The 11,763-nt window shown below is 50.8% G+C and overlaps 1 protein-coding gene and 1 long non-coding RNA gene across 2 annotated transcripts in view; both read left to right on the forward strand.

Annotated features, from left to right (window-relative positions):
• The first annotated feature begins 1,618 nt into the window (after nucleotides 1-1,618).
• LOC145339615 (apolipoprotein E-like) lies at nucleotides 1,619-5,480 on the forward strand. The gene is made up of 4 exons (XM_080184113.1): nucleotides 1,619-1,721; nucleotides 1,853-1,904; nucleotides 3,186-3,336; nucleotides 4,328-5,480. The coding sequence occupies exons 2-4, from the start codon at nucleotides 1,862-1,864 to the stop codon at nucleotides 4,968-4,970; spliced, it is 837 nt and encodes a 278-aa protein (XP_080040239.1). The 5' UTR covers nucleotides 1,619-1,721; nucleotides 1,853-1,861; the 3' UTR covers nucleotides 4,971-5,480.
• A 3,964-nt stretch (nucleotides 5,481-9,444) lies between these two features.
• LOC145339612 (uncharacterized) overlaps nucleotides 9,445-11,763 on the forward strand; it is a 9,111-nt gene continuing 6,792 nt past the window's right edge. The window contains exon 1 of the long non-coding RNA XR_013886043.1: nucleotides 9,445-9,529. This is a non-coding gene — a long non-coding RNA (uncharacterized LOC145339612). The remainder of the gene's footprint in view (nucleotides 9,530-11,763) is intronic.

Consider the following 11,763-nt stretch of genomic DNA (forward strand, 5'->3'; position numbering starts at 1 on the left):
ACACCCTCACACGCACACAGAAACACACCCTCACACGCACACAGAAACACACCCTCACACGCACACAGAAACACACCCTCACACGCACACAGAAACACACCCTCACACTCACACGCACACAGAAACACACCCTCACACTCACACGCACACAGAAACACACCCTCACACTCACACGCACACAGAAACACACCCTCACACTCACACGCACACAGAAACACACCCTCACACGCACACAGAAACACACCCTCACACACACACAGAAACACACCCTCACACACACACAGAAACACACCCTCACACACACACACAAACACACCCTCACACTCACACAAACACTCTCTCTCTCACACACACACACATTTACACTCACACTCTCTCACACACACACACACAGTCAGTCTCTGAGCTCAGACGGTTACTAGCAGATCAGTATTGTTTGAAAAAACACATTCATTATGGATGTAAATTCTTGCTTGGATGTTATCTGATCGCAGGTGTCCCAGGACGCCAGAGATAAGAGCGGCAGCCAGGATTTGGAGCAGACTTCGGACTCCTGTCCCCTGAGCTGGAACATTCTAACATCTGATCTCAGATTAGCTTTGTGTCATAGATCCAAGCGATACATCGATATACGAGGACAAAAAGTGAGCTCCGACATTCCCAAGGGGAGAACTAAACGTGTGAAAGAGGGAAGGTAAGCGGGACAACTAAAGGGGAGAGGAACAAGGGGGGCAAGGCAAGAGTAACAAAGAGATAGGGACAGATAGAGACAGGCAAAGATTGGCCTGTTGATGCACAGCAAGATCCCACAGGGGGTTTGGGGTTGGAGCGGGGAGTGGCATGGTAGCACAGTGGTTAGCACTGCTGACTCTCAGTGCCAGGGGCCCAGGTTCAATTCCCAGCTTAAGTCACTGTCAGTGAGGAGTTTGCACATTCTCCCAGTGTCTGCGTGGGTTTCCCCCGGGTGCTCCCGTTTCCTCCCCACAGTCTGAAAGACGTGCTGGTTAGGGTGCATTAGCCGTGCTAAATTCTCTGTCAGCGTACACCCGAACAGGCGCCACAGCGTGGCGGCTAAGAGATTTTCACAGTAACTTCATTGCAGTGTTAATTAAGTGTCTTTAGGACAGAGATAGATAAGGTATTTGATTAAAAAGGGGATCAGGGGTTATGGGGAAAAGGCAGGAGAATGGGGATGGGAAAAATATCAGCCACGATTGAATGGCAGAGCAGACTCGATGGTCCGAGTGGCCTAATTCTGCTCCTGCGTCTTATGGTATTAATGTACTTGTGACACAAATAAAAATAATAAATAAGAATAAAGAAGGGAGAATGTGTGCGAGTTGAACAAGAATATTTTATGCTCAGCCTCTCTGACACTCAGTAACCCTCAGACAGCGAAGATGATCAGATTCTGCTGTACTGATAATCATCGGAGCCAGAATTGTCTCAATGAAGATAATAACAAATTCATCAAAGAACACACACACACATACAGAAAGCTCCCACTGAATGCCAAGGGGCAGATTCAGAGCAGGGTGGGGGGGGTTGCGGAAGAGTGGGCGGAGAACTGTCACAACTTCTTCACTAACCCATAGTAACCCTCCCTCACTCTCCGTCCTATAAAAGGGAATTAGTCCAGGCATATTCAGATCACGGAGGTACAGAGAACTGGAAAGCCACAAAAGCCACAGTGCCAGCAGAGAGAGAGAGAGAGAGAGAGAGTGGGTAACGGCAGAGTTTCCCTATAGAAACAGGCTGAGTAATTCCCCAGTGTTAATTGCTGTTTGCAAGTGGCTCTTTTGGTGTTTAATTTAATTTGTCTTTTCCCCCTCCACCCGCAATTTCACCACAGGTGGCAATCATGAAGACTTTCGTTGCTGTCCTCGCTCTGTTTCTGATTGTGGGTAAGTGCCTGTGTTTTTAATTTCACCCCCTGCCCCCAGGTACTTGCTTCAAATGAAATTATGCAGGAACATTCACAATTCCAGCTTCTGTTCCTCCTGAGACTTTTAATAATATCGCCTCAGATTGAAACTCTGTCTGTTGATGTCAAGTGAATTAACTGATTGCATGTTTTTTTAAACAGCAACTGGGGAGATCATCACCCCCACCACTATCCGCTTACTGTCTGTTAACAACATCCCTACAAACCTCCCTGTACGGTGACACAGTGGTTAGCACTGTTGCTTCATAGTAAAAAGTCTGACAACACCAGGTTTTAGTCCAACCGATTTATTTGATAACACTCACAAGCTTTCGAGGGGACTGCCTCTTCGTCAGGTGATTGGAGGTCTGTAACCTCCTCCAGCCCTGAAAACTCTCCCTATCTCTGTAACCTACACCCCTCCCTATCTCTGTAACCTCCTCCAGACTCTACACACCTCCTTATATTTGTAACCACCTTCAGTCCCTATGCCCCTCCTTATCTCTGTAAACTTCTCTAGCCCTCCCCATCTCTGGAACCTCCTCCAGTCCCTACATCCCTCCCTATCTCTGTAACCTCCTCCAGTCCCTACACCCCTCCCTATCTCTGTAACCTCCTCCAGTCCCTACATCCCTCCCCATCTCTGTAACCTCCTCCAGTCCCTACACCCCTCCCTATCTCTGTAACCTCCTCCAGCCCCTACATCCCTCCCTATCTCTGTAACCTCCTCCAGCCCCTACATCCCTCCCTATCTCTGTAACCTCCTCCAGTCCCTACATCCCTCCCCATCTCTGTAACCTCCTCCAGTCCCTACACCCCTCCCCATCTCTGTAACCTCCTCCAGTCCCTACACCCCTCCCTATCTCTGTAACCTCCTCCGGCCCCTGGGAGAGGGGATCAGATCTAGGTATGTAACACTTCAATAGGAATTGATAAAGTAAACGTACTCAAAATGTTTCCCCGGTGGGGCAATCTGGAACAAGATGTACTGGCTAAGAGGCGGTAGATTTAAAACTAAGATGAGGAGGAACTACTTCTCGTAGAGGGTGGTGAGTCTGTGGAACCTGGTGCGGTGGAGTCTGAATGGTTTCTAGTAGGAGATGGATATATTTCTGATTTTAAAAAAAAAGAGAATATGGGAAGCAGGTGGGGAGGTGGATTGGAGACCAGGGAGAGATTGTCCATGATCTGATTGAATGGCGGAGCAAGCACACAGGATTGAATTTGCCAACTTCTGCTCCTAATTCCCATGTTCCCTCAGGTGCCCAGGCTTCCCCTCAGGAGGACGTCACACCCAGGGAGGGCTGGGAGGCAGCTATCGAGAGATTCTGGACCTTCACCAGCGACCTGACTGAGTCAACAGACGGGTTCTTGGGGCAAATCCAGAGCTCCGATCTGGACAGGAAATTCGAGTGAGTATATTAGACAGCGCTGGCCCTCTGACAGCGCGGCGCGCCCTCGGCACTGGCCCTCTGACAGCGCGGCGCGCCCTCGGCACTGGCCCTCTGACAGCGCGGCGCGCCCTCGGCACTGGCCCTCTGACAGCGCGGCGCGCCCTCGGCACTGGCCCTCTGACAGCGCGGCGCGCCCTCGGCACTGGCCCTCTGACAGCGCGGCGCGCCCTCGGCACTGGCCCTCTGACAGCGCGGCGCGCCCTCGGCACTGGCCAATATTATGGGATCATGGGAAGGTCCATTGGCCTCAGGTGGGATTTTACGGTTTTGGAATGAATGAAGTCACCCTATTATAGAAATATATTATCCTGGTCACCCTATTATAGAAAGGATATTATTAAACTAGAAAGAGTGCAGAAAAGATTTACTAGGATGCTACCGGGACTTGATGGTTTGAGTTATAAGCAGAGGCTAGATAGACTGGGACTTTTTTCTCTGGAGCGTAGGAGGCAGAGGGGTGATCTTATAGAGGTCTATAAAATAATGAGGGGCACAGATCAGCTAGATAGTCAATATCTTCTCCCAAAGATAGGGGAGTCTAAAACTAGAGGGCATAGGTTTAAGGTGAGGTGGGGAGAGATATAAAAGTGTCCAGAGGGGCAACTATTTCACACAGAGGGTGCTGAGTGTCTGGGATGAGCTGCCAGTGATAGTAGTAGAGGTGGCTACAATTTTGTCTTTTAAGAAGTGTTTAGACAGTTACATGGGTATAGAGGGATGTGGGCCAAACACGGGCAGTTGGGATTAGCAAAAAAACAGGATGGTATGGACAAGTTGGGCTGAAGGGCCTGTTTCCATGCTGTGGGCCAAGCCCGAGATTCGTACGATCCTGCCCAAGACCAATGCCATTCTCCGAGCCTCGCCCACCATTGGAATCGGGGCGGGCGTGCTGGTAAGATTCCGGCCTGTGTGACTTTTCTCGCTGACGCTGTCTCCTTCCCTTCCACAGATTACTCATCACAAACTGTTTGGATGAGATCAATAGCTCTGCCTCTGGCCTGCAGGCCAAGCTGGGACCCTTTGCCGAGCGCTTCAGAGCCGACGTGAAGGACGTAACCAAACAGCTGTACTACGACCTGAGCACGTTGCGCAATGTGCTGCTGAACTACAATGAGGAGGCTGGCCTGATGGTGAGGCAGAACCTGGATGACATGAACCGCACGTTGGGCCTTTACCTGCGCAAGTACCGCAAACGCCTGAGCCGCGACCAGGCCACCATCCGGACCAAGTTCCAGGAGTACTCCAAATTGCTGCTTGACAAGAAGGAGCGCATGCTGGAAGGCTTCCACGCCATGGCGGCTCCCTTCACCAGCTCGGTGAGCGACAAGGTCCAGCAACACTTCCAGAACATTCAGCAGTCGCTGGCCCAGCAGGCCGAGGATGTGAAGTCCAAGGCCGAGGCCCTGCACAGTCACATTTCGGACAACTCCGAGGACCTGCGAGATTCCCTGCGCCAGAAGATGGAGGAGATCAGCACCTGGCTCGAGACGGAGGCACAGCGAATCTCCACGCGTTTCACTGACCTCTTCCAGTATCTCCGGCAGCAAGTGGTCAACTCCGAGAATACTGCGACACCCCAAGACAGCGCCTAAGTGTTAGCCTCTAACCTCTGACCTTCAGCCACAATCCCAGCATCTTCTGCTTCTCACTCAACACATGGTTTCCCCGGTGATGTAGGCCATGCAACTGCACATTGCTCTCCCTCTGCAACCACCATTCTCCTCATCAAACAATGGGCATTCAGGTCTCACCAAGGTCACCTCACAGTAAGATAAAACTATAGAATCCCTCCAGTGCAGGAGGCGGCCATTCGGCCCATCGAGTCTGCACCGACCACAATCCCACCTAGGCCACAACCCACAACCCATGCATTAACCCTAGCTAGTCCTCTGACACTAAGGGACAATTTAGCACGGCCAATCCACCTAACCCATACATCTCTGGACACTTCACTCAAAAGTTTGATTGAATGAACTGGGATTAAACCATTTTGTTCTGCTTTTATCTACTCACCAAATTGCTGCGACGTTGTTCTGTAGAGGTTAATGGGACCTCAGTGCTGTTTCTGCTCATTTGACTAATAAAGGAACTGTTTCCCAACGCTTTTTGCTTCCAGCTGTCTGTCATTCTCGGGTTGCACCTTCTGAGTAAGTCAGGAGCCAGCCCTCCATGTGTAAAGCCAGCTCTGTATTAACACTCACTGCAGCAGAAAAGTAACGGGATTAGACACAGCAAGGGAGTTCCCCTGACTGGGTAACTGTAAGCACAGAGGTAGCAGATGTACCTCTCCAGGGTCAGGAAACCAAGCCAGCAGTGAAATAAAATTCACATCACTCTATTTCCCAAAGCACTTTATGGCCAATTTACTTGCAGGGTGGCACAGTGGGTTAGCACTGCTGCCTCACAGTGCCAGGGACCCGGGTTTGATTCCCAGCTTGCCTCACTGTCTGTGTGGAGCCTGCACGTTCTCCCAGGTTTCCGCCGGGTGCTCAGGTTTCCTCCCACAGTCCAAAGATGTGCAGGTAAGGTAGACTGGCTATGCTAAATTGCTCCTTAGTGTCAGGGGGATTAGCAGGGTAAACGTGTGCAGTTATGGAAATAGGCCTTGGGTGGGATTCTGGTCAGTCCTGACTCGATGAGCTGAATGACCTCTTTCTGTATTGCAGGGATTTGAACTTGAAATATAGTCACTATTGTAATGAACAAAACTTTGGTTACACTCCCTCATTACTGACCCTCTGCTTTTTCCCTGCCTGTGACGCTAATGAAATTTGAAGGCCACATTTGGAGCCTAACTCCAGCCTCCACACGGATTCCCTACCTGGGCAGTGTGCTGTTACCAATCCTCCAGGATTGACCGAGAATCCTTTGGAATTCTCCAAGATACGCCCACATGTGACTCTTGGCGGGGTGGGGGGGGAAACTCATCAGGACAATAAAAAAAGATTGCAACTTTTCTCCTCACAATGTAGAAAGTGATTGGAAATTGGGTGGGGCAAAGCTGATTGGATGAGAGTCAAGCATCCCCTGATTGGGTAAAGGGTCTTCTTGCTTTCCCATTGGTGCAGGAAGGGGTGTCACAAGGATTAGCTGACCAATGGTTGGAGGGTGGGAGCCAAGTCATGTGATGAAACCTCCATGAATATTTTGAATTGCAGCAAACAACTCAAACTGCTCTTTTATTCAAGGCGATATTACAAATTCTCTGTGTGGCACAGTGGTTAGCACTGCTATCTCACAGCGCCAGGGACCAGGGTTCAATTCCTGGCTTGGGTCACTGTTTGTGTGGAGTTTGCACATTCTCCCCATGTCTGCATGGGTTTCCTCCCACAGCCCAAAGCTGTGTAGGTTAGGTGCATTGGCAGTAGTAAATTCTCCCTCAGTGTACCCAAACAGGTGCTGGGGTGTAGCAGCTAGCGGATTTTCAGACTGACAGTGTTAATGTAAGCCTATTTGTGACACTAATAAACAAACTTTAAATATTAACAAAAACCAGAACAAAGTCCGTTTGTATAACATCACCCAGATAATAAAATATCACATCAGCAATTCTCATTGGATCAATTTACCTCGAGTCAAATCAGTCATATCCCACGAGGAAAGGCTGGAGAGGTTACTTCTACATCCATTAAAGTTTAGAGAAATAAGAAGTGAATTTAGAGGTGTTGATAGGGTGGATGTGAAGAGGATGTTTCCTCTTGTGGGAGATTCGAGAAGCAGGTCACATTGATTAAAAATAAGGCTGCCTCAATTCAGACAGAGAAATGTTTTCTCTCAGGGACTTTCTTCACCAAAAGGCAGTGGGAGCAGAGTCTTTGAATATATTTAAGTAGAGCAAGATACCGAGTAAAGCTCCCTCCTCACTGTCCCCATCAAACATTCCCAGGACAGGGACAGCACGGGGTTAGATACAGAGTAAAGCTCCCCCTACACTGTCCCCATCAAACACTCCCAGGACAGGTACAGCACAGGGTTAGATACAGAGTAAAGCTCCCCCTACACTGTCCCCATCAAACACTCCCAGGACAGGTACAGCACGGGGTTAGATACAGAGTAAAGCTCCCCCTACACTGTCCCCATCAAACACTCCCAGGACAGGTACAGCACAGGGTTAGATACAGAGTAAAGCTCCCTCTACACTGTCCCCCATCAAACACTCCCAGGACAGGTACAGCACGGGGTTAGATACCGAGTAAAGCTCCCTCTGCACTGTCCCCATCAAACACTCCCAGGACAGGTACAGCACGGGGTTAGATACCGAGTAAAGCTCCCTCTACACTGTCCCTGTCAAATTCCAGGGAACTAGTGTAACAGTTCTACCCTCTGCTGGATGAGAATGGAAGGTGATTTATTCGTGAAAGCTTTGGCGATTGGAAAAGGCCATTCAGCCCCTTGTAAGCCCCACTTTCCCAACACCCCTAAATCTCTTCTCCCTCCTTCTCGCTGTGGTCAATGTTTTGTTCACCATGTGGGAGGTAAACAGTGTGACAGTGCTGCAGGAGTCACTCAGTCGGCATTTTCAGACTGGTGGTCAGCTGCTCCTGCATTCCCAATTAACTGGAGTTTTGACTGGTCAGTGACTTGTCACTGTTCCCATTCCAACTTGCTAAAGTTCCATTCCAAACAACACTTACATATTCATCCTGAACAGCCCCAAAACACTCTGACAGTGCGGCACTCCCTCAGCACTGACCCTCTGACAGTGCGGCACTCCCTCAGTACTGACCCTCTGACAGTGCGGCACTCCCTCAGTACTGACCCTCTGACAGTGCGGCACTCCCTCAGCACTGACCCTCTGACAGTGCGGCACTCCCTCAGTACTGACCCTCTGACAGTGCGGCACTCCCTCAGCACTGACCCTCTGACAGTGTGGCACTCCCTCAGCACTGACCCTCTGACAGTGCGGCACTCCCTCAGCACTGACCCTCTGACAGTGCGGCACTCCCTCAGCACTGACCCTCTGACAGTGCGGCACTCCCTCAGCACTGACCCTCTGACAGTGCGGCACTCCCTCAGCACTGACCCTCTGACAGTGCGGCACTCCCTCAGCACTGACCCTCTGACAGTGCGGCACTCCCTCAGCACTGACCCTCTGACAGTGCGGCACTCCCTCAGCACTGACCCTCTGACAGTGCGGCACTCCCTCAGCACTGACCCTCTGACAGTGCGGCACTCCCTCAGCACTGACCCTCTGACAGTGCGGCACTCCCTCAGCACTGACCCTCTGACAGTGCGGCACTCCCTCAGCACTGACCCTCTGACAGTGCGGCACTCCCTCAGCACTGACCCTCTGACAGTGCGGCACTCCCTCAGCACTGACCCTCTGACAGTGCGGCACTCCCTCAGCACTGACCCTCTGACAGTGCGGCACTCCCTCAGCACTGACCCTCTGACAGTGCGGCACTCCCTCAGCACTGACCCTCTGACAGTGCGGCATTCCCTCAGCACTGACCCTCTGACAGTGCGGCACTCCCTCAGTATTGACCCTCTGACAGTGCGGCACTCCCTCAGTACTGACCCTCTGACAGTGCGGCACTCCCTCAGTACTGACCCTCTGACAGTGCGGCACTCCCTCAGCACTGACCCTCTGACAGTGCGGCACTCCCTCAGCACTGACCCTCTGACAGTGCGGCACTCCCTCAGTGCGGACCCTCTGACAGTGCGGCACTCCCTCAGTACTGACCCTCTGACAGTGCGGCACTCCCTCAGCACTGACCCTCTGACAGTGCGGCACTCCCTCAGTACTGACCCTCTGACAGTGCGGCACTCCCTTCAGTACTGACCCTCCGACAGTGCGGCACTCCCTCAGTATGGACCCTCTGACAGTGCGGCACTCCCTCAGTACGGACCCTCTGACAGTGCGGCACTCCCTCAGTACTGACCCTCTGACAGTGCGGCACTCCCTCAGTACAGATAGTGCTGATGCCACTGAAGTTTCAGTTAAATAAACACAGGGGTTCGTTCACTGACAAACAACTCCTGACTCACTGTGGTGAGGTCACCTGTGTGGAGTTTTTCACTCTGTCTGGAGTCTGGCGTTCCTCCCTTTGTGGAATTATATTCAATTAAGGTAATTATAATCACAGGCATTGTACATAAAGCCAGTTAGTCAGTTGTGAAACATTCAGACCGTTCTCTCAGCCGTTCCCAGGTAAGGATTTGATATAAATCTGTCAGTGTGAAGTGCTGAATCTTTCTGATTTCTCAGTCTCTCCTCAATCGATGAGGGGTATTGATAATTGATTTACACCAACAGGTGGCAGTCTTGGGTCAGTTATCAGTAACACCACTCTGACTAAACCCACATCATTCCCTCCCTCCATCTCTCTCACTCTTTCCCTTTTTATCTCTCCTTCTCTCTCTCTCTCTCCCTCTCCCCTTCTTGCTCTCTTTCCGTCTTCCCTTTTATCCATCATGTTGGCACAGTGGGTTGGCACTGCTGCCTCACTGCGCCAGGGACCCGGGTTCGATTACTGGCTTGGGTCACTGTCTGTGTGGAGTTTGCATGTTCTCCCCATGTCTGGGTGGGTTTCGTCCGGGTGCTCCGATTTCCTCCCACAGTCTGAAAGACGTCCTGGTTAGGGTGCACTGACCGTGCTAAATCCTCCCTCAGTGTATCCTAACAGGAGCCGGAGTGTGGCGTTTAGGGGATTGTCACAGTAACTTCATTGCAGTGTTAATGTAAGCCTACTTGTGACGTTAATAAATAAACCATCTCCCTCTTCATTTCTCTCTCTCCTTTTTGCTCTCTCCCTGTCCTTCCAACCCGCTTTCTCTTTCACTTTCTCTCCGCCTTCCCCACTCACTCTCTTTTACTCGTTACCCTCTGTTTTTCATTCCTTCCCTTTATTGCTCCCTCTCTCCACTCACTGCTTCCCCAGTCTGAGGTGTGTCACATGTTGGGGTGAGCGGCGTGGACCCCCCCACCCCAAGCCCCCCACCTCCTTCCGACACTCCTGCGCTCTCGGACCCCCGCCTTCCTCCTCCCCTTGACAATGGGGTGATATTGGTGTGGTTACGTTGTCACAGTGTTTGCAATCTGGGGGCCCAGACACTGAGGACACGGGTTCAAATCCCAATATGGCACCTTGAGTCATAGAATGCGGAATTTAGCCCATTGTGTCTGCACCAACAACAAACCCACCCAGGCCCTGTCCCCATAACCGGTCCTTCTAACCTACGCATCCCAGGACACTAAATGGCAGACCAAAGCACCTAACCCACGCATCTTTGGAGTCACAGAGTGGTACAGCACAGGAAAGGCCCTTCGGCCCATTGAGTCTGTACTGACAATAACCAGCACTAAAGTCTGGCTTACATGTGACTCCAGACCCATCAGGCGGGATCTTATGGCCTCAGAGAGTCATAGAGGTTTACAGCACGGAAACAGGCCCCTCTGCCCAATTTGTCAATGCTGCCCTTTTTTGTAAAACCCCTGAGCTAACCGCCACTGAGGGAGATTTTGGATAAACATGTGGATGATATTGGAATAGTGTAGGTTAGATGGGCTTTAGATTGGTATTATAGGTTGGTGCAACATCGAGGGCAGAAAGGCCTGAACTGCGCTGTAATGTTCTATGTTCAATTGCCCACATTTGGCCCTTATCCCTCTACACCTATTGTATCCGTGTAACTGTCGAAATGCTTTATAAAAGGCAAAATTGTCCCCGCCTCTACTACTGCCTCTGGCAGCTCGTTCCAGACACTCACCACCCTCTGTATGAAAAAAATTGCCCCTCTGGACACTTTTGTATCTCTCCCCTCTCACCTTAAACCTATACCCTCTAGTTTTAGACTCCCCTATCTTTGGGAAAAGATATTGACTATCTAGCTGATCTGTGCCCCTCATTATTTTATAGACCTCTATAAGATCACCCCTCAGCCTCCTACGCTCCAGGGAGAAAAGTCCCAGTCTATCCAGCCTCTCCTTATAACCCAAACCATCAAGTCCCAGTAGCATCCTAGTAAATCTTTTCTGCACTCTTTCTAGCTTAATAATATCCTTTCTATAATAGGGTGACCAGAATAGTATAATATTTCTATAATAGGGTGACCTCGTTCATCCCGAAACAGTAAAATCCCACCTGAGGCCAACGGACCTTCCCATGATCCGGCAAAATTCCGGCCATAATGCTGCCCCACCCCCTATGGGAATTGGAGCGGGCGAGACATGGACCTTGCAAAGTTCCGTTGACCTGGAGCGTGATTTTCTGATTTTGAGGCCAAAATATCCGGAAAATCTTTCCCAGAAAATGTATTCCGTCACATTCCTGCCTTGTGCCTTGGACGGGGTGGCGGGGGGGGGGGTAGTCAGGAGGTGAGTTACTCGCCGCAGGATTCCCAGCCTCTTGACCTGACAGGGGACAATAAAACGGGGGCAGAACT

Source organism: Carcharhinus amblyrhynchos, unplaced genomic scaffold, assembly GCF_965287045.1.
Source record: "Carcharhinus amblyrhynchos unplaced genomic scaffold, sCarAmb.v2.hapA scaffold_569, whole genome shotgun sequence".
Taxonomy (NCBI): domain Eukaryota; kingdom Metazoa; phylum Chordata; class Chondrichthyes; order Carcharhiniformes; family Carcharhinidae; genus Carcharhinus; species Carcharhinus amblyrhynchos.

Bases quoted from the DNA above. Each gene is read 5' to 3' on its own strand.
- LOC145339615 (XM_080184113.1), top strand. From the start codon at position 1,862: ATGAAGACTTTCGTTGCTGTCCTCGCTCTGTTTCTGATTGTGG. The intron at 1,905-3,185 runs GTAAGTGCCTGT...ATGTTCCCTCAG, and splicing joins CGCTCTGTTTCTGATTGTGG to GTGCCCAGGCTTCCCCTCAG. The intron at 3,337-4,327 runs GTGAGTATATTA...TCCCTTCCACAG, and splicing joins GATCTGGACAGGAAATTCGA to ATTACTCATCACAAACTGTT.